The sequence below is a fragment of the Carcharhinus amblyrhynchos genome, chromosome 9, assembly GCF_965287045.1.
Source record: "Carcharhinus amblyrhynchos chromosome 9, sCarAmb.v2.hapA, whole genome shotgun sequence".
Classification (NCBI taxonomy): Eukaryota; Metazoa; Chordata; class Chondrichthyes; order Carcharhiniformes; family Carcharhinidae; genus Carcharhinus; species Carcharhinus amblyrhynchos.
The window spans coordinates 22,125,477-22,153,376 of record NC_137332.1 but is presented as its reverse complement, the minus strand read 5'-3'; the positions used below and the strand labels follow the sequence as shown (position 1 = coordinate 22,153,376).

The following is a 27,900-nucleotide window of genomic DNA, read 5'->3' as shown; positions in this document are numbered from 1 at the left end:
TTGAATAAACCATTCAAATTTATTAAATTTTAAAAAGATTAAAATCTATACAGTTTTAAAATATTAAGAGTTGTTTATATACAATAAAAATGTACAAGAATTACCAAAATTTTAATATTCTTGTAAAACAAATCAATTCAATATGCAAATAATTCTGAATTTGACTGCAAGTGGCTAGAGGAGGATTGGGATAATGAATGAATAAACACAAGTTTCCTTCCAACACTTTACAAAACACTTGTCCATTTTCAGTCTATAAAGAAGTTTGTTCTAGTATGGAATTTCCTTTTCTGTACACATCTCCATTGCAGGAATTCAATGTTTCATCGAATGCCATGGTGCAGCACAGTGGATTGATTGGCTACCACCTTCTTCTTTTTCGCTGGGTCCACAGCAAAGCACTTCCAGATACGGATGGTTTCATCTGCACCCACAGAACATACTGTTGTTCCATCTGGGCTCAGAGCAAGGTCCAGCACCCGAGCCTGATGACCTGCATGGGAAATGGAACAAAATGTGTACATCAGATAACATGTGTCTTAAATCTGACAGCTGGAAAAACAAGGAGTTGCAAGACCCACATTACTTGTTATCACAAAGGGTTTATATTTGAAACATCAACCTCTTGTTCAGTTGTTATAGTTACAATATCACTAGACATTGAATATTCAGAGTGAATGCAATTTTTTTAAAACCCTGAATTCAAGCTAGTTTTTCCAAGTTATATAAAACATTTACATAATTCAAGTCATTGTAACTAGGCTAGTCACCACCACATTACCACAAAGCTGCCAACACTTCAGAATTTCTCGAACAGGCACACCAATAGAGGAAACAACAAAAACATTGCATGAAAGGTCACCCCAAAACCAAATAGACTTAATTTGGCCTAGAACTCATGCATTACTGTTGCGTGAAGCAATGTTTTACCTTTGAGCTCAGCAACTTTGGTCAAGTTTGGGTACTTCCAGATCACCAACTGATTCTGTGAAAATCCATGACCAGACACCATTTCTTTGTATTCTGTTGACCAGAGTATTGAACAGACCTGCAATGAGTTCCAAGAGTTAATTTAAATGTCGAACTGTCAAAAGGAAAAATCACCTCAGATGAAAACATTGCCAAATGCCCAACTCAACAGGACCCTAGTTACCTAGTCAGACTGGATGATACTTGGACAACATTTAAAATCTCAAAGCTTCACCATCCTGTGTATGTAGACACCCAAAACCTTCATCCATCCTTTGTGTATATAGGCACTCTTCCACAGCTCAGTCCCCTTTAGATACAATGGATCAATAATTTCCCTTTACAACTTCTTGCTCCCAGCCATATAACTGCTGTCTTATTTGGTGTCATCTGCAACTTGGATATACCATTCACTTGCTTCAGCCAATGAACAGTTAGTGAAAACTTGAAAGCCTAGTACTGATCTGAGGACAGCACCTTGTCACATCCCATAGAACAAAATAATTTGCTTTCATCTCCTACCTTTTATTCTGCATGCTCATTTTGCTCAAATTTCTCCTAGAAGTCCATATAGCCGTCCCCTCATGCATACTGATCAGAACCTCCACAAATTCACCAAGATTTGAGACAAGAGACTTCTAAGTCCAAGTAGACCAAGTTGCAGATATTTGCACAAGTGTTCATGCTCTCTACTAAGATTCCAGAAATCTCAACTCATGTAACCAACAGGAAAAAACACTTCAATCTAGAGCATTTTGGATAATTTTAACAAATGTACATGAAATTTTTCACTTTAATACCCTAGCTGACACCAAATTCTGGATATTTGTAAGTCCCAACATTATCCCAATTTCACTTTATTTACCAAGTTTCTCTCCTTGGTGCAAGTTTTCTTTTATTGTATAACCGACCACTCGCATGGTCTCTATTTAACCCAAAATCAGGCAAATACGACCATTTAGACACAGCTGGAAATAGAGAGATGAAGGATAAAGATCATCTGTGTTTCATAAAGATTTTGCATTTATTTCAACCACTGGATATAGTCAGCAAGTTTACACAGACTCCTAGTGACTACATGTGTAACTGATAAATCTATCAATTCTTAATTATCCATTATAATATCACTCGCATCCATCTTTCTCCTTATCAGTTAGCCCAGCAAGTTTTTCTATTCTTTTTACACATGCTAATTACTGGTCAGTACACTCAATTTGACTTTTGCTTGCAAGCCTTTTCATTTAGACATTAGTTGCCAAATGTCAATGGCATTACTCCATTATAATAGGTTAAACATGTCTAACCCAACATTAAGTCAACCTAGTTTAATACCTGAAAGAATCTGATGTGGGCTCAACAGTAAAATCATCTACATGGCATCACTGGTTTCAGCTTCCATTCAGCATTAATTATCTTGCTGGGGATAGAACTGACCTGAGAGCGAGTATCCACAGAATTCAAACAAGATCCAGTGTTAGCATTCCAAAGGCGAATGAACCGGTCACTGGTGCCACCACCACTTGCAAGAATACTTGATTGCCAAGGGCACCAGGCAACTGCCTAGGAAAACAAAATGAAACAGTTGCAGGTCAATTTTGAGCATATGACTTAATGACTGCATGAGTTACTAAAAACCTGATTAACTACATATTACTTTCATGTTAGCATTAGCAAAACTAGCAGCTGCAGATAAGGAGACATTACCCACTAATGAAGTGCAAGGACAACATTGATGGGCCTGGTAGTCTCATTTTGAGAAACAAAAGGACATGCAAATGAAAAAATATCAGAAACTAAAAGATGACTAGGCAAAATAGCAAGCAATATTTATACTTTAAAATAACAATTTGTAATTATAATTACTTTTCTGGCTTAGTACTAAAGCAGTTTTGGCAACAAATGCACAAATAAGAAAAAACAACAAGTATGCATGATGGGGAAAATGACCAGAAACAAGCAGCAATTCAGGCTAAGATACTCTATAATGCTGCAGTAATCCATTAAGGGTCTCAGTAGTTGCTTTTAATGCATCCAAATTCATAATGTCGTTCCAGTTTGGCTGTCATTCAGATGTGGCAGTGCTGGCGTTGGACTGGGGTAAACACAGTAAGAATGTGTCATTTAGAGATGCAGGCTCTGGTGGTCCCATTGCTGCTGATGCGCTACAAGTTGATGATTTTCTTATCATTTAAATATTGAATCCTACACGTCAAACTTCAACTCTCTATTTGACGATAAAAAGCTATTTACCTTATTTTTTTCTTATTTATTTCTTATGTTACCTTAACAGCACCCTGGTGCTGTGTGAACGTGTGCAGCGGTGAACACTCTGCATCATTCCCAAGGACGCTGGGCCAGATATTCAGAATGTTGTCATTCCCACCACTAGCAAGATGTCTCCCATCAGGCGACCACTTCAAGCCACAGACCTCCTGCGTGTGGCCAGTCAGAGTAGCTACATGATGTTGTGCCACACGAACATCATGATGGTGGATTTGACCTGTTCTGGAGCCACTGAAGGTGGAGAATTCAAACATTTTACACCTCTACATTCAGAAATTCTATTATGCACAAGAACTGTTTTGCAGCATTTATTACTTTTTTTTTTACCTGGATAGAATATAACTGCTCCAGCTGAGTGCTCCTACGCGCACTGTGTGGCTCACCATATTCCTTAGGCGTTTCTGGCGCTCAACATCCCAAACCTTAAACCAAAGATGTTTAGAGTAAATTTGTACTGCAGAAATTATGCACTTGAGGCCCACAAACAATCTCATTGTTGATAGACAGCATGGTTTTGTAAGAGAGAGGTCATGTCTCAAATTTGGTGGAGTTTTTTTTTGAGGTGACAAAAAATGGTTGACAAGTGTAGCGTTGTGGATGTCATCTATATGGATTTTAGTAAAGCGTTTGACAAAGTCCCTCATGGAAGGTTGGTGCAAAAGGTTAAATCTCATGGGATAAAAGGAGAGGTGGCTAGATGGGTAGAGAACTAGCTTGGCCACAGAAGACAGAGGGTAGCAGTGGAAGGGTCTTTTTCCAGCTGGAGGTCTGTGACCAGTGGCATTCCACAGGGCTCTGTTCTGGGACCTCTGCTACTTGTGATATATATAATGATTTGGAAGGTGTAACTGGTGTGATCAGTAAGTTTGCAGATGACACACATGGCTGGACTTGCGGATAGTGATGAACATTGTCAAAGAATACAGCAGGATATAGATAAGCTGGAAAATTGAGCAGAGAAATGGCAGATGGAATTTAATCCAGATAAATGCAAAGTGATGCATTTTAGTAGAACTAATGTAGGGGGAGCTATACAATAAATGGCAGAACTGTCAAAAGTATAGTCACAGAGGGACCTGGGTGTGCAAGTCCACAGATCCTTGAAAGTGGCAGCACAGGTGGAGAAGGTGGTGAAGAAGGCATGTGGCATGCTTGCTTTTATAGGACAGGGTATAGAGTATAAAAATTGGCATATGATGTTACAGCTGTATAGAATGTTGGTTAGGCTGCATTGCCACACTACCAGAAGGACAAGGCGGCTTTGGAGAGAGTACAGAGAAGGTTTACCAGGATGTTTCCTGGTATGGTGGGACTTAGCTACGAGGAGAGATTGGGTAAACCGGGGTTGTTCTCCCTGGAAAGACAGAATGAGGGGAGACCTAATAGAGGTGTATAAAATTATGAGGGGTATGGATAGGGTGAACAGTGGGAAGCTTTTTCCCAGGTCAGAGGTGACAAACACAAGGGGTCATAGGTTCAAGGTGGGGGGGGGGGGGGGGGGGGGCAAGGGACGTCTTTTACAGAGGGTGGTGGGGGCCTGGAATGCACTGCCAAGCAGGATGGTGGAGGCAGACATGCTGGCATTGTTTAAGACTTATCTGGATAGTCAAATGAGCAGACAGGGAATGGAGAGATACAGAAGAATGGTCTAGTTGGACCAATGAGCGGCACAGGCTTGGAGGGCCAAAGGGCCTGTTTCCTGCGTTGTACTGTTTTGTTCAAACAGCTGCAAACTTATTCTACACAACCCTAGCTTTGCACAAGATTCAGTTTCTAAAGCAAATGTCACACAGCAATGCAGCAGAAAATCTCATGAGACTGTACAATGGAGACCTCAAAGCAGTAGAGCAAGGAAAAATCTTAATTTTGTTAAAAGGTCTGAGGAATCCAATTAAAATGTTTGAAAAGGAGGCAGTTTCCATCAATCATAAATTTCTTGAGAAAATACTGATCTATATGACCTACTGAAGCAGGATCAACAGGAAGAAAGTTAAAAAAGCTGTTTAGCTGACAGACAAAGGAAAGGTACAAGCAGAGGAGCTGGAGAGGGACAGCAAATCAGTGTAGATACAAACAAGGCCAAGACAAATTCTTAAGCAGCAAATCACCATCAGGAAAGGCTAGTTTTTCTGTTCAGCAGAAAGACTGTTCTTTGAGATGCTCAGCCAGCTAGCTTAGAAATGTTTAAAACCTGGAAAGCTATTGACACAGCTGGGTGTTTTTTTGGAAGCGGCTAAACTGTACACTAGGGTGTACAGTTATTTAGTCATTTGAAAAGGAACACTAGCAAGATGTCATGAACTAAGGGAGGGGTTTGCTAAATTGTGTTTTGCTGATGAATGAAACCTAAAGTTGAAAGTTGTTAGATAGGACACCTGATCTCTGAATTCTGTCATTTTGGTTCAAGGCCCCCCCCCCCCCCCCCCCCGCACCGATAATCAGCTGTTCACGCTGGCTATTGACCAAATTGCATTACCTATGAAACACAGCTTTGGATGCAAGTCATCTTGGATTTTATGATAATTAATGACAATTTGTGATCTGAGAGAGAACTAATTATTTGCCTGGCTAATGTGAAGCCAAGCATATTATGGCATAATTATGGCCCAGTGAAGCAAAGCAGACAATGCACAAACAGCCGTGATGTAAAAGGATACATCACAACTCAACAGTTCATATTCATCGAGACAATACAATAGCTGCTTCTTAGTTTATTATAACTAAAGTAGATTTAGGCAACAGGTTTTGCACTTGCTCTTACCTGAACCTCTCCATTCCTTGTTCCAACTGCTAGATAGTTCCCTTCTTTTATCCATGATACAGAAGCAATGTAGTCTTCCTGACCCTCCAACTGTACAAGTAGCAAGATATTACCAGACTCAGCATGCCAGAGATACACATTATTCCCAAGTCCCACAGCCAAGTAGTTCAATGCACTCCAGTCAATCAAATTCAGATCTGAAAGGTGTTAGAAAAGGGAAGGAAAAACGAGAAAAGTCAGGGTAGTAAAAAGGCAAAATGAATCCTGACTAATGTTATTTGCCAATCTTGTTACACAAATCAAGAATCAGGATTACGCATACTAGCATATGCTTAAGTAATGTTTAACACCACAACTTACAGTAATCATTTCTGATCTCCGGAGCATCCAGAATTCTCTCTGGCATTGAGGGAATGTACCGTGTGGATTTCTTGGTGGAGCTTGGTGTCGTTGACTGACTGTACAGAACTTTCAGATTATTCTGGTAACCTAGAGAACAAACAGAGACTAAAACCACAGGTCATGATCGGAGGGCTTCCCTACCCAATGGATGGGATTCCAGCTGACAAAACCACAGAACAGGAGGATTCAAGGAATAGCTAACTAGCAGTATTTTAGCGGAAACATCCAATTTCACGATAAAACAAATTTAATCCTCTGCACTGTTATTTTACAGGTCTTGGGCAAGTTCAGCCCCAATAGCATGCACCCTTGCCCACCCACCCACCCCAAATTATGTCCACTACAAGTGTGCTGTTCAAATCAAACACCAACAGACTTGACATTGAAATCACCTCATGAGAGCATGGAGTCCAACCCAAGGGATTCACATTTTTGTATGGGCAGCCAATCTCAATACCTCCTCTGCCCTCTCCTTCATTTTGTACACCCAGTTTTAAAAAACTAAGCATGACCCCAAAGAACACTGTAGTATTAGCAAGATCACTGGCAAACAAAACTTTACAGTTACTAAGCAGTAAAGTCAAAAGGACAAACTCCTAAAGAACAGTTTCATTATTCCTAGAAATCTATTTATATTGTTAAGTATCAAAGAGTAATTTGCATTTTTAGAACTATTAACGAAATAAAACATCTTGAGTTGCTTTACAGGTACATTTTCAAAAAACATGACACCAAGCCACTAGGTGTTATGACTGGGGTACAAAGTTGTAGGCTTAGGTATAGTGGCAGACAAAACATGTTCATGAATAGGCATGAGGAAATGACATTACAGAAAGGCAGTAGAAATAAAACACTGCTTGCTCCTAATCTGGGATGGACATTGTGGGAAAAACCATGTTAAACTGGACGCCTCAGTCATTCATTGAGAATTGTCACGCTGTCTCTAACCACCATTAAACATGCTGTCACCTCAAATGCATACCCATCTTTCCTGAAGCTTCCATATTTGTGCTCCTGAATTGAGTTTCTGCCCTGCCAGAGCACCTAATAGTCACAAATGACACCATGTGACACCCCTGTCCTTGTCTGTAGCCTTTAACATGTTGACAAAATCCTCTTCCAACAACTCTCAATGTTCCAGTTGATTGGAACTGCACTCACCGAATTCCATTCTTATCTACTTGTAACCATCACCTGCCATGGATTCTCTTCCCACATTCACACTGGGCTCTGGTGTATTCCCCACCCCAATGAAGGGAGAGTTTCCACATGAGAATGTTTCATATGAATCGTTAGGCTGCTTGTCTGACATTCATTACTAGAGGAGCAGAAATTTCCTGCAATTAAACACTGGGAAGGTCAAAGCCAGCATCTTCAGAGTCCATCACAAACCATCTTCCCAGTGGAAAAACTCTATTAAATATTTGAGCAGTTCACAACCTTGGTATCATTCTTGATCCTGTAAAGGACTTGTTTTTACCTTCACTAAGAATTCCCACTTGTACCTCCATAACATGTTTGACTTAGATATCTGTTCTCAAACTCAGACCATGTCTTGGAGTTTGTAATGACTACTTATTCCTAGCTGCAATCCCACGCTCAGTGAACTGGTTTACCCCAAATTCTGTAGCCTGACATCTTAACAGCATCCACCCACTACCTTTATCTTCACTGACCTACTTCGACTCATTTAAGCAACCCTACTGCAAAAGTTCATCTTTACTTTCAAATCCCCTTTTGCGCTGTCCAGAAACAGATAATCCTCAGGTGAAACAGCAATTTGTTCCCACTTTTTCAATTCTGTAAGCTATATTCACTGCTCAAAGTGAAATTTAAATTGAAGAAACCAAAAACATTTAGCCTGCAAGTGTGGCAGCTTTCATTATAATGAAAGGTATTATAAGTCATTACATAACTAACTTCATCCAATTCTGAGATGTCAACTCATTCTCCACACATCCTGCCAGGCTTAATGAGCAAATCCAATATTTTCTGTTTTATTGTAGTAGAAACAATTGTCTTGGCATTCTTTCAGTCACAGGCAGAGTAGAAGAAAGCTGAAAATGTTAGAGGTTGGTAGGCTATGAACACTTTTGGAAAGTGTTCAGCTTGAATTCCAGCCACTAGTCAAAAAATGGTTGAAATAAGAAAGGTGCCACAAGGTTCAGTCCTCAGATCCCAACTATTTATAATCTATATGAATGATGGGTACCTACTATTGTGCAGTGACATAGCCAAATTTGCAGACGACACCAAAATAGGTGGAATTGCAAGCTGCGAGAACAAAAGAAAATTACAAATGGATAAGTGAATGGGACAACATTTGGCAGAGGGAGTTTAACATGGATAAAATGTGAGGTTACCCATTTTGGCAGAAAATTTCAAAGGCAAATTATCAAAATGGAGAGAAACTCGAGAGCTTTGATGCACAGGGGATCTGGGTGTCCTTGTGCATGAACTGCAGAAACTTGTATGGAGGTAATAAGCAAGGTAAATGGAATCTTGGTATTTATTGCTAAAGGAATAGAATATAAAATGTGTTGCTGATACTGTACAAAAGCATTAGTGAGACTGCACTTAAAATATTGCATACAGTTTTGGTTCCCTTATTTGAGGGGAGTGGGTGGGGGGAAAAAGGGGTGTCGTTGCATTGGAGACATTTGCCTTAGAAAGATTAGGCTGCTTAGGCCTATACTTCCTGGAGTTAACATGACATCTAATTGAGGTGTACAAGATAAGGGGAATTGACAAAGTTAACATGGAGGATGTTTCCCCTTATAGGGCAATCTAGGTCATAGTTTCTCCTCCTGTTTTAAATCTGCCACCCCTTACCCTAAAAAACTCTCTCAAAAGGATCAAGCGTTTGTAGAATTAATTACCCCAGAGTGTGATAGATGCTGGGATGCAAGTAAATTTAAGAGGTAGGCAGATTTTTAATTAGTAAGGGTTTGAAATGCTTTGGTGAACAGGCTGGAAAGTGGAGCTGAGGCAGAGATCAGCCATGATCACATTGAGAGCAGGCTCAAGGGGCCAAATTGCAAACTCTTCCTAGTTTTATGTTCTAAAGTAATTGCCAGGAAGAGACCAGTAGAGCTTTCTTAATAGTAGTCAGAAATCATTTCACTGGCTTGCATATCAAGTACCTCAACTGATAGCAATCAGAGGCTACATTTTATTATCTGAAAGTTGTCTTTTCGGAAAACTATACAATTTCAACCATCTTTTGCCTCACCACCCCTCCACTCTTATTTGGCATTGATTCTAGCAACCTCTTAGATGCATTAGCAAGAAACAACTTTGATAAAGAGCAAATAATCATGACCACTTGCTAAATATTCAGCAGTGAAACATGTAAATTAAAATACCTTCTGGTGCACAAAGGGGTTTCCCACTCATGCGTAGAACTTTTGCCTGGTTAACATCATAACCATTCAAGTTTAAGGACCAGGTTTTCTGTTGCTCCTGCACAGGAAAGAGGGGATACTGTAACAGATTGCAAGAACCTAGATGCAATTTAGTTCATTCATTCAACAATTGCAGTTGTATCAGCAACCCACTATCTCCCATCAAATCTTGGTTGTTAGCTCATGTGTTTTATTTAGCATACTTATCAGGTTCAAGAGTGTCACAATATGCCACCAAAATTGACCAAGGAACACATCATGAAGCCAGTGATTTAAACATTTTTTGCAGTTTACTATTCTTCACATTTGTCCTTTTACTGGGAGTAATGTTTGAAGTTAATCCCTCACACCATTAGCCAAATGGATCATCCTGCCCACTCTTTGAAACAGCCATTGTGCTTTTATATACTTAAAACAATATTTCAATCTTTCTTCATGTCAACACATCAAGAAAAAGACAAGCTTTGTAATCAGTGAGACGTAGAATCTATCCTTCATACCAGAGAACCCTAACAGAAACATCTGCTTCCAAGCTGCAATCAAAGCACCAAGAGCAAAAAAAATATAAATTATCTCTGGCATTCAGAAATAGGTTTTGCAACCATCCATGGAACTTTAAAAATGAAGCATCACAATTGTTCGATGTTTTTAAACCCAAAGATAGTTGAATCTTTTATACTCACTTTCTTGGTTGGAGATTCATTTTCTTGGTCATTTTCTTTTGAGATTAAGAAATGTGCCACCTCCATTTGTGCTGCATTACGGACAGGAATGTAACGATCACCACCTGCTTTTGATGGTGTCCCTTGCACTCGGGAACATTTTGAAGATTTAGGCGTTTTTGTTTTCCCTATAAAGCAGTCAGAAAAGCTTGTTAAAAGGTTCCAGCTTTCATTGTGTTTCAACTTGCACAAAAATCACCAATTATTCATTTTTTTAAAAAAAGGGAGGAAAGCTACCAGACTGCAACAGAACTATCAAATCATTGTTTTCTATTCTCACTGAATTGCCACACTGTCCTGAAAGCATTATTTGCATGTATAGAAAATTTGTTAGCTAACGAAAAGGAGAGGACGGAAACGAACATCAGTGTTAAGATGGCAACTGTAACTAGTGGAGTACGAGGCCTCACAATCTATATTAATAATTTAGAGGAAAAACAAATTTTGGATAGCTGAATTTACTGATTACAAAGCTAGATAGGAAAGTCATCAAGAGGAAATCCTGAAAATTCATGACCATTCTTTGACTGATGCTGCAAAATCCTGGAACTCCTTCCCAAACAGCATTGTGGCTATATCTACACCACACAAACTGCAGCAGTCATAGTTAGAGGTTTACAACATGGGAGCAGGCTCTTCAGCCCAGTGTGTCTGTGCTGCCCCCTTTAAAAACTACTAAGCTTGTCCCAATTGCCTGCATTTGGCCCATATCCCTGTATACCCATCTTACCCATGTAACTGTAAATGCTAGACAAAATTGTACATGCCTCTACCACCACCTCTGGCAGCTTGTTCCAGACACTACCCTCTGGACCCTTTTGTATCTCTCCCCTTTCATCTTAAGGATATGCCCCCTAGTTTTAGACTCCCCACCTTTGGGAAAAGATATTGATTATCCAGCTGTCCTATGCTCCTCATTATAGATCTCTAAGATCACCCCCAAGCCTCCTACACTCCAGGGAAAAGAGTCCCAATCTCTCCAGCCTCTCCTTATAATTTAAATCATCAAGTCTGGTAGCTTCTTAGTAAATCTTTTCTGCGCTCTTTCTAGTTTAATAATATCCTTTCTATAACAGGATGACCAGAACTGTACACAGTATTCCAAGTGTGACTTAACCAATGTCTTGTACAACTTCAACAAAACATTCTAATTCCTGTAATCAATATTCTGACCAATGAATCCAAGTATGCCAAATGCCTTCTTCACTACTGACCACTTGTGACTCCACTTTTAGGGAGTCATGAACCTGTACCCCTTGGTCTTTTTGTTCTATAACTCTCCCCAACGCCCTACCATTAACTGATCAAGTCCTGCCCTGGTTCGATCTACCAAAATGCATCACTTTGCATTTATCCAAATTAAACTCCATCTGCCAATCATCAACTCACTGGACCAATTGATCAAGATCCTGTTGCAATCCACGATAACCTTCACTATCCACCATGCCACCAACCTTGATATTATCTGCAAACTTACTAACCATGCCTCCTAAATTCTCATCCAAATCATTTATATTAATGATAAATAACAGTGGACCCAGCACTGACCCCTGAGGCACATTGCTGGCCACAAGCCTCCAGTTTGAAAAACCACTCAACAACTACTGTCTTGTCATCAAGCCAATTTTGTATCCATTTGGCTACCTCACCCTGGATCCCAAGACATTTAACCTTGTGCAAAAACCTATCATGTGGTACCTTGTCAAAGGCTTTGCTGAAGTCCAGGTAGACAACAGCAATGCCCTCGCCTCCTTCTTGGCTACCCTTCAAAAAACTCAAATTTGCAAGACATGATTTTCCACTCAAAGCCATGCTGACTGTCCCTAATCAATCAGTCCTCGTGCCTTCAAATGCCTGTAGATCCTGTCTCTCAAAATACTTTCTAACAACTTACCCACTATAGATGAGATTCACCTGCCTGTAGTTCCCAGGCTTCTCCTTGCGGCCCTTTTCAAACAAAGGGACATTTGCCACCCTCCAGTCTTCACGAACCTCACCTGTGGCTGTCAATGATTTAAATACCTCTGCTAGGGGACCTGAATTTCCTCTCTAGCCTCCCACAATATCCTGGGATATACTTCATCAGGTCCCATGGATTTTTCTATTGTGATGCACTTTAAGATTTCCAGGCGTGTACATACAACTTCTGTAATATGCGCACTCAAGACATCACTATTTATTTCCCCACGTTCCTTAACATCCATGCTTTTCAGAATACTAATGGGAAATATTAATTTAGGATCTCACCCACATCATGGATCCACACATAGATGGCCTTGTTGATCCTTACGAGACCCTACTTTCTCTCATTCTTGTGTTCTATGTATTTGTAGAATCTCTGGATTCCCCTGTGGCTCATTTGCCAAAGCAATTTCATTTCCCCTTTTTGCCCTCTTGACTTCTCTCAACTCTATTCCTATACCCTCTTCCTATATCTTCCAGGGATCCACCTGATCCCAGTTGCCAATGCATGTCATATGCCTCACTGACCAGGGCCTCAATATCCCAACTAATCTAGGGCTCCCTACTTCTACCAGCCTTGCCCTTAACTTTGAGGAATGGGCTTACCCTAAACCCTGGTTAACACCTTTGAAAGCTGACCACTTACCAGATGTCCCTTTGCCTGCCAACAGACTCCCTCAATTAACTGAGGAAAGTTCCTGCGTGATATCAAAATTAGCCTTGCCCTAATTCAGAATTTTAACTTTTGGGCCAGACTTATTGTTCTCCATACCCATCTTAAAACTAATGGAATTATGGTCACTGGTTCCAAAGTCACTAACTTGTTACCTGCTCTTCCTTATTTCCCCAAGGTGATCAAGATTTGCCCCCTCAATGAGAAATTCCTCCTGAATACACAAATTTCTCTCCATCCAAGCCTCCAATACTAGAATTATCACATTCTCAAGGGCAATAAATGCTGACTGAGCCAGTGACATGCACATCTGGTACATGAATAGTAAAAAAGCATCTGAAAAGCAATTTAGGTAAAGGGAGTGGCAAGAAATCTGGCAGATGAAGTATAATATTGGAAACGTGAACTTGTTCATTTTTGGCATTAAGAATAGGAAAGTATATCATTTAAACAGAGACACTGCAGAAAAGTGGTATTCTAGGTTTCCCAGTACATGAATGACAAGTTAGTAGGTAGGTACAACATGTGAACAGAAGACTAATTCAGTGTTGGCATTCATTGCAAGGGGAATGGAATAGAAAAGGAAAATGCTGTTAGAGTTGCATACGGCCTCTGGAATATATGCAGAGTGTTGATCTCCTTAAGAACATAGCAGTAGCTCAAAGGCAGCTGATTCCCATGATGAAAGTGTTATCTTATGATAAGTTGGATCTATACCCAGAGTTTAGAAGAATGAGAGATGATCTTATTGAAACAAAGATCCTGAGGGCAGATTTGTATGCTGAGACAACATTTTCCTGAGGGAAATTAACTTTCTCAAGCTTGGAATTCTCTTCACCAGAGAGCAGTGAAAGTTGGGCCATTGAATAGATTGAAGACCAAGATAGGCAAGACTTTAAACCCTCTATTCCTGTGTTGATTGAAAGTCTATTAGTGTCAGAAGTAGGCTTACATTAATACTGCAATGAGGTTACTATGAAAATCCCCTAGTCACCACATATGGGGGAAAGAAGAGTAAGGCAAGGACATTAAGCTCACAGCTGATCTCGCTGATTCATACAACAGGCTCAGGAGTGCCAACTTAGTTCCTTAACACAGAACAATTAGGTTTGGTCCAACAAGATCAGTTTTCCCCAGCAGCCACAAAGAAATAAGCATTGCCAGCTTGGAACTTTATGGGAGCAAATACTGATCATCTTGATTGATGTCCACTTTCTCCAGTACATGAATTAGCAAAACCTGACTAACTGCATGTCTGATTAGTGAATTCAAAATGAGCAATAGTCTCTATCTTTGGACTTGATCTCATTACTCATCAGGTTTGTGCATACACTTCAGTTTTTTGGGAGCTTGCTGGTGAAATGGCATGGAGAAATAGGTGCTAGTTTTTTGCTAGTTGAATGGTTTACTGTTCCTACATTTAAGGAAATATTTGAAATAATTTGTCTGTATTGTACATGTGCATACAAGGAATTTTCTACAAAAATTGAGTATGTCCACCATAGTTAGTTAGCAATTTCTATGGAACAAGACTGATATTTTGAAACAGCAGTGAGACACTTAGGACAGCTACACATCCTCATTCCTCTTTTAGGACGAGCCCATGCCAACGGGTCGCAGGAACACCAGGACCATATTCAAAGAAGGCAAATCAGATTGTAATATCTGTAGAGAAGTCTTCCTGCTGTCTGCCAGAGAAGATCACTGCAAGGATCCTCCTCAACTACTACCCCTTGAAGCTAAGGAATCCTTCAAATCAACTGTTTTCACCCGTAGGAACATAAGAAATAGGAGGAGTAGGCCATCTAGCCCTTTGAGCGTGCCCCACCATTCAGTAAGATCATGGCTGATCTGAAGTGGATCAGTTCCACTTTCCTGCTTTCTCCCAATAACCCTTAATTCCTCATCTCAAATCTATCTCTCCGTGACTTAAATATATTCAGCAAGGTAGCCTCCACCACTTCAATGGGCAGAGAATTCCAGAGATTCACCACCCTTTGAGTGAAGAAGTTCCTCCCCAACTCTGTTCTAAACTACCCCCCCCCCCTTTATTTTGAGGCTGTGCCCACAACCCCAGACATGATCTTCACTGCACAGCTATTGAGGCAAGTTCAAGGATAAACACCACTGTGTAATATACTTTTCGACCTCACAAAATACTTGACTCAGAACCACTAAGATTTGTGGAATATCCTCAAATTTAATCATCCTCTGCTTACTCGTATGCATCCTTACTAACTTAGCTACTACAACCCAGCTCTTAGTGAAAACTGGGGTCAAACAGACTGTTATTATACCAGCACTTCTTCATTTTCCTTGCTGCAATTTTACACCTCATCTCCAACAAATTATGCACAGGAATGGTGATAATCTACAGAATAGGAACTGCCTCCAAACCAAAACCACTCTGACCTCAGTCACAGCTTCAGTATGCAGACAACAGTTTCAGGTCAGTCAACTCCTCCAAAAAGGACAGTCATGGAAATTTTGTCCAATAATCCACTGGGCGGTACCAAAATTGAACTTAAGACTTTGAAAACACGGACAATAAGGGGACTTGTAATCACAGCCAAAGAAGGCTACCCCATTTTGTATTACAATCAATTCCACATTTCAATCCACTGGAAGGCAGATGGTATGTTTGCCAAGCCTAAGACAATACCACCTGCAACAATGAAGGATCCACATGCCCTGTCCCATTAATAGCTTACCACTTGGACAATGAAACTCTGGTTAAGATGGCTTTCCAGGCAGAAGCCAAACAAGTTTTCCTTGGAATGCACAGACAATTACCTTATTTGGATCCACCAGTAATTAGGTCACAAAAGACAAAAATGCACATGTGATGGGAAGAGAAAGCCGAAGAGCTCCAACATTGTCCATCATGACAAGCAAAGCTTTCTGAACTCAAGGTCATCTATAGACCAAGGTCAAATGGACAAAATCCCCACTGCTCATAGGAAGACAATGCCACCCACTGCTGGATAGAACATTCTCAACAACTCCTCAACCATTAATCCACTGGACCAAGCTACCACCCAGTAGCCTGTGGAGGAATTCATCTGTGAATCAGTGCTGCAACAAACAAGATTGAAAAAATAAAGCACGCAGCCCTGATGATATTTCCAGCTGAGGTCTTCAAAGCAGGTGGGCTCACATCAAGCGCACACTTTATGGATTTAGGAGAGAAAGAACTCTCTACCATGCCATCCTACCCCCAATTCAGGATGTGACAACTATTTTTAAAAGGAGATAAAATCATGCATTTCCTTTTTGTCCCAAGCAGGGAAAATCCTGACAGTCTCCCGATACACCTACTTCCTGTGGCTGAGGAAATCCTGGCCTTCCAAAGCTCCCTGACAGTCTTTGTCAGACATCCAAAAAACCAAGAGGAACACCAATAACTCTTTATTGCATTCGGCAATTTGACCAAAGGATTTGACTCAGTAAACAGTGATGCTCTGGATTCCGCTCCAAAGATTTGGATGCCCAAGGAACCAACTCCATAATGATAAATACAACTACTGAGTGGGAGATCTGAAATAGTTGTCTTCAAAAATCTAGACTAGTGTCAAGCAAGGCTGTGAAAGCCTGCATAATTTACTATTTATAATCTACCTGATAGTAGTTACGCATCTCAAAGATCAACTGCCCTCTGGTGGCGAGTGTACTAACTCTTGGATGGAAAATGTCTGTCAGCGGCCTCCACACAAACTGACCACCAGAGACATACTGGATGTAGTTTACAGATGACAGCAGTGTCATTGTCTACTGTACCATATTTACAGGCCATACCTGATTTTTCACTTACACACACGACTGTCTTGGAATGTGCCAAAACAGAACTCAAACCCACCACACCTGGTCAGCCAAATATTCCATTTCAACATACATATGGAAAGTGAGGCCTGAAATGTCAAGCACCTCCCATGCCTTGGCATCTCTTGCTCTCAAAGGGCACCATTGACGATCCAACCCCAGGTCAGCTATGCCAGCTGGCATCCTACAAACCATGGCAGTGAGTTTTTGACAGCAAAGACCCCATAAGTTAACAGTAGCCTGTACAGAGCAGGTGTCATCACCACATCACTTATTGCAGCAAGACCTGGACTTTGCATCAGCAACTGACAACAGCACTAGTGAAAATCCATCAGCAATGCCACCGTCCCATCCTGATTCATAGGCAGGACTGAAGCCAGCTGCAAAAGCATTCAGGCAAAATCATCTTTAATGTACTGGACATGTCTGGATGGCCAAAAAGAGCCACAAAAGGAGCAGAATTTGATTGAATGGAAGATATGGCAGCACAATGGTAATGTCACTGGACTAGCAATCCAGAGGCCCAGACAAAGGTTCTAGGAATAAAGGTTCAAATGCCACTATGAGGTGTTTGTAATTGAATTAAAAAAAAAAAATCAGTAATGGTGATCTTGACAGCTATCGTTGATTGCCATAAACTAGTTTGGTATACTAATGCCTGTTAGGGAAGGAAATCAGTTATCCTTATCTGGTCTGGCTTACACAGAGCTCCAGACCCACAATGTCACTGACACAAACAGCCCAACAAGCCATCACTACAGGATTAAACCGGGTAGAGCACCCAGCATCAAGCAAGGCACCAAAACGACAAAGGTACACCCAATCATGTCAACCAGCTTCAGTAACTTTGAGAGTTTTTGGAGAGTTATCCCAGACCAATGAAGTAATAATCTGACAGGAGTCATAGTCACCAAATCATAACTTCCAATGTTACAGACACCACCAATGTGGGTTAGGTACTGTTCCACTAGACCCAGTGGTGGCAGTCAGGATGTAGTGCCAAGAGAGTCCTTAACATTGACTTAGGCTCCCATGCAGTTTCATGGCAAAGGGCCAAACATGGGCAAGGAAACTACCTGACCATGCATCATCCATCATCAGCTGATGAACTCTCCCCATGTTGACCACCACTGGGTGTAAAGCATTGAGGTGGCAAGGACACAAAATGTACTCTGGGTGGGGAACTTCAATGGCCATCACCAAGACTGGCTCAACATCACCACTACTGACTGAGACCCATTTGACTAGGTCTGCAGTAGGTGGTGAGGGAAAAACTTTGACCTCATTGTCACCAATCTACTTGTCAGATACATCTGTCCATGATCAGAAAGATGATCACCACCACACTTGGAGACGAAGTCCTGCCTTCACAATGAGGATACACTTCATTACTGTACTAAATAAGATAGATGTCAAACAGACCCAACAGTCAACTGGGCAAGACCATCAGCAGCAGAGCTGCATAAATGCAACTCCATGGCCCAAAACATCAACCCACCCACCATTACCATCAAGTCAAAGATCAACCCTGGTTAAATGTGGAGTGCCAGAGCAGTACCAGGGATACTTAAATAGTGTTAACATGGTGAAGCGCAACACAGGACTACTTGCATGCCACCAAACAGTGGAAGCATTAAATGGGAACTCACGATCACCCTTATTCAAACCTCAAGCACTTTCAGATTGATAATCCAGTGGAAAAAATACATCCTTCTGAAAGCACACATTTGCAGATCAATTCTTAGCCAGCCAGTCTCAAATTTAGATTCACAAGAAAAATTTTACTTCACCACTCCTCCCCCCACTTAAATTCAATCACCATATCCTAGGTTGAAGAACAGAAAAAGCCACATATTGTTCCCTTCAAGTTCCCACAGCAATTCAGAACTTACTACAGAGGCCACATTGAAAAGAAGTTGAGGGAACAATGCATGGTATGGCTGAGTCAAAGGTTTCACAAACGTAACTCCAAGTTGCAGGAATGGAGCACATTCCAAAATAAGCCCAGACTCAGGAGAAATGATACATGTATTGTTCCAATTCTCTATCATTTTACCCCAAACTTTAGGATGCAACTTTATAGAAGCTGAACAAATGCTCTCCAAAATCTCATTACTGGCTTGAGCCAAGCATCAAAATCTAGAGTAATGCTAATGCAGCAAGCATAGTTTATAGTTTCCTTTAGTTACCTGGTGTCTTACTAGGTGTTACCACCTTGGATGCATTCAATGATCGGTTTGTAGTTTTCATTGGCGATAGACCACTGGTATTAGCTGAAGTAGACATTGACCCAGAAGCACTATTGTTCTCCTTTGCTTTCCGCTGCCACCTGGCTAGCGGCCCATTTGTTATGGGAGCATCCAATTTCAGGAGGTTGTTGATGTCACTCTCAAAAACAAACTGAGACATTTTAAGTACACACTTCTGTATAAAAGAAAGGAGACATTAAAAGCACATGTTAGAAGAGAAACTTGAACAAGCTGACCTAGTTACAGACATGTACTTCAACTACAAATGCCATAGTCTCAGTGGATTAGAGTTCGCTTATTCAGTCTCCAAACACATTAGCAGATGACATCTAGTCGTTGAACTGGAATTCTAAGTTCAGCATATTTGGTTATCCCATGTTCCTTGCTGATGTATTCATGTCTCTATTTACAAAGCCCAGTATGCCATATGCATTGTTAACCAGCTTCTCAACTTGCTCTACAATCTTCAATTTGTGTCCTACATTGCCTTTTATAGCACCATCAGTGCATTCCAGCCCTGAATTACTTAGGAACATGTTCAATATGCCTATAAGACAGACAAGCAAAACATGGAGACAAAGATGGCAGAGAACATAAATGGACCACCTTCTGAAAAATTCCTACTTGAATTATACTTAGTCCCAAGGCAGCATTGAATATCACACCTGAATGATGGCAGAGACTGAGGTTTGAAAGGGGGAAAAAAAACCCCAGAAAAATGCAAAAGACTGAACTTTAGTCTCCAAGACAATGGAGACATCCTGGAACGAAAACAGAAAATGCTTGAAAATCCTCAGCAGGTTTGACAGCATCACAGACTGAGAAAAGAGCCAACATTGAGACAGGATGATCCTTTGTCAGGCATGTCTGCAGACATCGAAGATACATCTGCTGCTAGTTTATAATCTCAGCAATATGGAACTGGTCCAAGTTCAAGAAATCAAAAAACCTGACTCTGGGGTAAACATGTTTAGTTGCTGCTTTTCAGGAACACCTAGGGACATGGGTTTGAAAAGCTAACCCCAATACAGACCCCAGCTCTACACCTTCAATCCAAAAAACATCCAATCACTTGTCAGTCACTCTGCCAACTTCAAATCCATGCTGCTCCCCCTTTTATTCCATAGTCATTAACCTTCAAAGCCTATGGAGCTCAACAGATATTTTTTTGAAGTGCTCCATAGGCCCAACAACTGTATTTTGCCCTCACCTACTGCTTGCTTCCCTTAATCAAGAAGTTAATTAAATGCAAGTAGTAAAAGTTAATGCAAACATGTAAAATGAGTGTTATAATTTTGGAGAAGTGATGTAAGATTACATAACAGCAAGGAAGAGATCTCATTCCAGATGTAGTTATTCTTTATGTTTTTATTATATTTTGAATAAAGTGAATGTTAAACCCTAGCTCAAGACTCCACACCACAAACAGAAGAACATTAGATGGTGACAGGTCAACAAACAGTAGGGAAAAAACAACAGCCAGCAACCAAATAGCACATTGATAAGCAGTAGAGTCATCATCATCATTACCAGATTGCTCTGAGCAAGTTGCAGGTCTAAGCCAATCTGATGTATGCTTGAACTAGTACCAGGGATTTCCTAGGTAATGAAATAAAGCAATGAAAGCATCAACACCTACTTCAGTCTCAGTAAAGAGCCATTGTTCAGTGGGCAAAGCTTTATAAGTGTACCCAACAACTGGGGTAAAATTGATTTATGACCTGTATCAACTGGCAGAAAGTTGCAAAACTTAATTCAAAAGTTGAAGCGGTTGAAAACTTATTAGACACCCAGGATGAATTAAACACTAAAGAAGACAGTTTAGTTAACCAGATCAGCAGAGGGCAGGAAACAGAATAGTTCCATATTTTTGAGGTAGTAGGAAGACTCATTTGCAAAGAAATACTGACTCAATGTGAAGAGGGCACAGCAAGCACCACAATCAAGTGTTTCAGATGACAGAAAAAAGGCAGTATTGACAGAGGTTGTTCTAATAAAACTGCAGAGTGCCATTTTAAAAGAATGCTGTAACACTGCAGAAGAAAAATCCTCAATGGTTAGCAAAATCCAACAAATTGACAATAAATGATTTAGAGGTACTGTTTCTGGGCACTATTAAAGGGTCAATAGGAAGTTGCTGAATTTTTGGCCAATGACAAACTGGATAGTGGAGCTGGGAGAGTTTCAGTTTTTCCCTACATGGAACTGTGGTTGGAGGAAAATTTTCTTCAGCCATCAGGTATACATCACCATGGACCAGGAGGCAAACAAGTCATAGGACAGATGACTGCAATGCTTCAACAGGAGGACAAATAGAAGAGATTTGTACAGATCTACAATCGATCTACAGACTGGAGGAATTTGAAAATCAAGAGCAGCCTAAAGATTTCCAAATGGGCAAGAAGCCAAAAACAGATCACATCACTGAATCCCAAAGTAAGGCCAGTATGTGTTTGTTTACACCAAATTTCCTCAACCACTCTGCTGCAGGTAAATCAGGAAGTTGATTCAACTTTATGACAAGTAATCTCACCTATAATAAAACATTTAGTATTCAAGGGTGGTGCTGGCACCACTATATGGATCACTGATTGAAAGGAAAAATTAATCCAATGTTGTCTGCAGGTTAGAGTCTAGCAAAGCTGAGAAACCAAGTGAGACAAGTAGGGACTTTTGGCAATTACCCCTACGGAATTCAAATATTTCACTGTTGGAAGGCACCTCAAATTACCTTTAGGTATCACATCTGCACCTGATATTTTTCAGCTACAAAGAAGCAGGATTTGTCTTAACAAGTGAATGCTCACAACTGACTATTAAATTACTAGAGCACATTATATGTGCATCAGGAGTCAGTGCAGATCCTCAAAACTGGAGTTAAGGTTTTCCACCTCCTCAAAGTCAGAGCTCCAATGATTTATGGGGATGGTGAATCAAATGGAGAAGTCTTCGCCCAACTTGGCAAATGAGAATGAATTATTAGGTCAGTTGCTAAGACTGGACCAGGCTGTGTGTTGGAATGAAGTCCACCAGACAATGACTCAATCTAGTGAAATGGTGCAACGACAATCATCTCTCCTTCAAATCAAACTAAGCAAGAGTTAATCACTGACTTCAGGAAATGTAGTGGAGGACATGCCCCTATCTATATGAACTGATGAAGTGGAAATGGTAAAGAGCATCAAGCTCCTAGGGGTTCAGGTCACCAACATCATGTCCTAGAACCTCCATGCCAACATTATAGTTAAGGAAGTTCACCAACACCTATTCTGCACTGTAGGAATTGTGATAGCAGTATCCTCTTGAAGGCACTTGAGTGTTGCCACATTATTGTGGCTCTGCAGTCACATGACAGCCAGACCAGGCAAAGACAGCAGATTTCCTTCCCTAAAGGACATTAGAGAACTATTTGGGGTTTTCCAACAATGGTTTCATTGTCATCAGTAAATTCTTAATTCTAGATATTTATTGAATTCAAATTCCCCTATCTGCCATGATGGGATTCAAACCCAGAATCCAGCTTCTGGATTAATAGTCTAGCAATAATACCACTGGGCCATCACCTCCCCTATAAATATGTGGATGTTAGGTTGATTGGCCCTTAGCATCAAGGGGATTAGCAGGGGAAATACATGAGGTTACAAAGATAGGGCTTGTTGTCAGTGCAAACTCAATGGGCCAAATGGCCTCTTGTACAGTGGGAATTCTAAAAAAATGATAATGATGGAAAAACTCAGCAAGCCTGACAGTATCTGAGGAGAAAAAAGTAGAGTTAACGTTTGGAATCAGTCAGACTCTTCTTCAACATTTTCACATTTGGTAAAGACAAATGCTTAAAGAAAATAACAAAGTCACAATGACTTTTCTGTATGCTTGCACACAACACTATCCCGGAGACTCCAGACCAATCCTGCAGGGTTGGCCATCCTCAAGAGTGCTACCATCACAGAATAAGGAGGCCAATCAGCCCATCAAGTCTACACCAACCCTCCAAAAGAGAATTTTACCCAGCCCTTACCACCAACAACCACATATATTTCACAGAATCAGAGAATCTCTACAGTGCAGAAAGAGGTCATTTGGCCCATCAAATCTGCATCAACCACAATCCCATCCAGGCCCTACCCTACATATTTACCCACTAATCCCTCTAACCTACACAACTCAGGACACTAAGGGGCAATTTTAGCATAGCCAATCCAGCTAACCCACACATCTTTGGACTGTGGGAGGAAACCCAAGCACTTGGAGAACACCCACAGACACAAGGAGAATGTTCAAGCTATCCCCACACCCCCACTTCTTGCTTTCAGACAACCACACAACCTCAAACAGACCATTGTTCGCAGCAAACTACCCAGCCTTCAGGAGAACAGTGACCACAATACCACACAACCCTGTCACAGCAACCTCTGCAAGACATGCCGGATCATCGACACGGATACCATCATCACACGTGAGAATACCATCCACCAGGTACATGGTAAATACTCTTGCAACTCGGCCAACATTGTCTACCTGATACATTGCAAGAAAGGATGTCCCGAAGCATGGTACATTGGGGAGACCATGCAGACGCTACGACAACGGATGAATGAACATCGCTCGACAGTCACCAGGCAAGACTGTTCCCTTCCTGTTGGCGAACACTTCAGTGGTCACGACCTTCGGGTAAGCATTCTCCAAGGCGGCCTTCACGACACACGACAGCGCAGAGTCGCTGAACAGAGACTGATAGCCAAGTTCCGCACACATGAGGACGGTCTCAACAGGGATCTTGGGTTCATGTCGCACTATCTGTAACCCCCGTGACTTGCCTGGGTTTGCAAAACCTCACTTACTGTACTGTCTGGAGACAATATACATCTCTTTAAACTGTGATCAGTGCTCCTTCCACTCACATTATCAGCCACTTCAGGTCTTGAACAGCAGGTTAGGTGTAAGGATTCACATTTTAATCAGGAATCTCTAAACTGTCTGTGCTTTATATGCTCTGTCTGAGGCCAGAACTCTCCATTCACCTGATGAAGAGGCAGTCACCTGACAAAGAGGCAGTCCCCTCGAAAGCTTGTGAGTATATTATCAAATAAATAGGTTGGACTAAAACCTGGTGTTGTCAGACTTTTTACTGTGTTTACACCAGTCCAACGCCGGCATACCCACATCAAAACTCCACACAGACAGTGATCCAAGCCAGGATCGAACCTAGATCCCTGGAGCTGTGAAGCAGCAATGCTAACCCCTGTGTTACTGTACCACCTATTTGTCATGGCTGCTTCATCTAAGCTCCAAATCCCTGGAGACGGGGAGGGGGGGGAGGGCAACTTGGCATAGCCAATACCCTTAATCATCACATTTTGGACACCAAGGGGCAACTTACTTTGACCAATCCCCCTGACCATCACATCTTTGGGCACTAAGGGGCAATTTGACATGACTAAGCCATCTAACCCGGGCACCACTTACCCAGCAACACAAGAATCCAGGACCTGAGGACAGATCCCACTCTCCTCAGACTCAGCAAGACTTAAAAGAGAAGCACGCCTCAGGCAGTGGAGTCTCACCGATTGCTGGGAGCGGGCTGGAGGAGGTGTACTGAGCGGTTGATCACTGGTGGTCCGACTAGCGGCTCTGTCTGCGGACACTCAGCGTCTCTACCTGCTGGCTCTGCACAAAATGGCTGCGCCGCCTCGTCACCGAGTTTAAACCCCTGCCGTCAAGCCGCGCGTCAGGCCGCGGCCTCCCATTGGACCGCTTGAAACAAAATAACCGCCCCTGATTGGATAGATTGATTTCCAACCGTCGTTCGGTCGCCATGGAAACCACGCTCGCACAGCTCGCAGCTGCGCAATGAGGGGGAGGAAACAGGCCTCCGCATGCGCGTTACGGCCCGTGCCAAATTGAGATTTGAGACGCCATGTTTGATAAAGGCAAGGCAGCTCCCCGTCTCAGAGCCCCTAAGTTTCTGCCCTCCTGCAATAAAATATTACCGCTGCGGAAAATTTGAAAACAGAGAGAGAGAGAAATAGCCGCCAATGAGCAGCTGATAAGGCCGCATTGGTGGAAAAATATATGACCCAGAACTACCAATCCTCCACCGAGGGTCACAATCCAGTAGACTATCTGGGGGGACCCCCCCGGAGTCCCCGTGCGAGGAGTCCAGTCTTCGGGAGGCCAATTACTCTGGTCATTGAACCATCCAAAACTCTGACTCGAAGCAAAGACTTCGGATAGTTCTGACTATGAACATAACAGTTACAATGAAGGATTAAAATCACTGCTAACACTCTCACTTTAGTACCCCTTCACTATTTTTTTGATTTGATTTAATATATTACTGTCACATGCATTGGGATACAGTGAAAAGCAATGTTTCTTGAGTCTATGGATGGGAGGCTGGTTTGCACGATGGACTGGGCTATGTTCTCGACCTTCCTTGCAGTCGATTTGATTTGATTTATTATTATCACGTGTTGGTATACAGTGAAAAGTATTGTTTTTTGTGCGCTATGCAGACAAAGCATACCGTACATAGAGAAGAAAAGAGAGGGTACAGAATGTGGTGTTACAGTCATACCTAGGGTGTAAAGAAAGATCAACTTAATATGAAGTATGGTAATAGTGCATTGTTAGAGAGTTTTAAAAAGTTAGAATAAAGTTTTAGAAGCATAAAACGAGAATAAAAGGTAGAATTAGAGGGTATGCTGGATCCAACTTGCAAGAAATCACTTTGCCCCATGCCATTTGGATTAGGAGCAGACCAAAAGTTGTGATACATTGTCATAGGATGCTTTCTATGGTGTATCTGTAAAAAATGATGAGAGTCGTAGCAGACATGTCAAATCTATTTAGCCACTGAAGAAGTAAATGTGTAGGTGGACTTTCTTAACTACAGTGTCAGTGTGGAGGGACCAGGACACATTGTTGGCAATCTGGACACCTATAAACTTGAAGCTCTCAGTCATTTCCACTTCATCGCTGTTGATATAGACAGGCGCATGTCCTCCACTTCAGTTCCTGAAGTTGATGACTATCTCCTTCATCTTACTGACATTGAGGGAGTCCAATTCCCAAACTTCTCACTGGTTGCCAGCCAGTTTTTAACCTACTTTCCCTCTTGGGAGGGGAAATGTTACAGCTTGCATTCATCTCAGAAACTTTTACACATTATGTGAGATAAATCAACAGGAGATGGGTTTCTTTTGGATATCTGATGAGATGTATAAACATAAGAACTAGGAGCAGGAGTAGGCCATCTGGCCCCTCGAGCCTGCTCCGCCATACAATAAGATCATGGCTGATCTTTTCGTGAACTCAGCTTCACTTACCCGCCTGTTCACCATAACCCTTAATTCCTTTACTGTTCAAAAATTTATCTATTCTTGCCTTCAAAACATTCAATAAGGTAGCCTCAACTCCTTCACTGAACAGGGAATTCCACATATTCACAACCCTTTGGGCCCAATTTTACCGTTTTCATTCTAAATGCCGATTCTGGGTGTAGTACAGATCCGACTTAGAAATCCGCTTTCAGGCACCCCTATATCTCTCAGCCATCTCGAGTGCGATTAGCGCTGTGGGCAGGATTTAGCGCTGCCGGAACGATCAGAGCTCTGAACTGAGCATACGCAGTTCGAAAAAAATCGGAAAAAATGTGCCCGTGTCAGGTCCCTCCTAGGCCGCAGAAAGTGGAGAAAGCGGCCTGGGAGCGAAAAGCAGGAGCGAGGATGTACCTGGGGAAGTGGGGGGGGTTGCAGGAGGGAGGCAGGTAAGATGTATCTCGGGGGGAGGCAGATGGATCTCTGATGGGGTGCGGGGGGGGCAGGGGTGTCCGCTGCCACTCTGAGGGCGATCGGTGGGAGGGGAGGAGGGGTGGCAATCGGTCTGGGTATTTGGGGGGGTGGATAAGGGGAGCAGTGATATGTGTGTGTGTGTGTCCCTTATCCACATCCCCTACTACCCAGATCGATCGCCACTCCTGCCCCCTCCCGTCCCACCAATTGCCCGCAGAGTGGCAGCGGACCCTCCCTGCCCGCCCACCAGAGATCCATCAGCCCCCCCCCCCCCCCCACCCAGAGATTCATCTGCCCTCCCCCCCCCACCAGAGATCCATGTGACCCACCTCCTTTCTCCCCCTCCCCGCAAGACAACGATCTGGCCTCCCTCCGCCTCCCCACCCCGACAATGAACTTGCCTCGATCCCTCCCCCAGAGAATGGTCTGGCCTCACTCCCCCTCCCCTCCAGAAGAATATCTGACCCACCTCCTCCCCCTCCCACCACCAGACAACGATCAGCACCCACCAACCCCCCCCCCCCCCAACCCCCCAGCATGGTGAGGGAGGGAGAGAGATAGAGGATACTTGCTCCAAGGGCTCTGTGTACCCTCCCCACGGCGGGAGTTTACCATTGAATCCAAAACCTTTCCTCGATGGCTTAACTGGCAAACCGGTGATGGTGAAATTAAAACGGGGAATGGAATACAAGGGCTACTTGGTATCAGTCGATGGATATATAAACGTGCAGCTGGCAAACACAGAAGAATATATTGATGGTGCTTTAGCGGGTCACCTTGGTGAAATTCTAAATAGGTGCAATCATGTCCTGTACAACAGAGGAGTTGAAGAAGAGGAAGAAGATGGGGAAATGAGAGAGTAA

General features: G+C 42.1%; 1 protein-coding gene and 1 pseudogene across 2 annotated transcripts; one reads left to right on the top strand and one right to left on the bottom strand.

Annotated features, from left to right (window-relative positions):
• Window positions 1-24,900, bottom strand: cdc20 (cell division cycle 20 homolog). 2 transcript variants are annotated; one of them, XM_080196515.1, is made up of 11 exons: window positions 24,809-24,900; window positions 19,185-19,419; window positions 10,503-10,669; window positions 9,781-9,877; window positions 6,374-6,502; window positions 6,014-6,210; window positions 3,580-3,674; window positions 3,252-3,483; window positions 2,404-2,529; window positions 931-1,048; window positions 1-493 (listed from the first exon to the last, which is right to left on the bottom strand). In XM_080196515.1, the coding sequence occupies exons 2-11, from the start codon at window positions 19,402-19,404 to the stop codon at window positions 324-326; spliced, it is 1,551 nt and encodes a 516-aa protein (XP_080052641.1). In that variant the 5' UTR covers window positions 19,405-19,419; window positions 24,809-24,900; the 3' UTR covers window positions 1-323. The 2 variants fall into 2 exon arrangements, with proteins under 2 accessions (XP_080052641.1, XP_080052642.1); XM_080196516.1 differs by lacking the exon at window positions 24,809-24,900 and adding an exon at window positions 24,711-24,802.
• Window positions 22,170-27,900, top strand: LOC145348264 (small nuclear ribonucleoprotein F pseudogene; annotated as a pseudogene).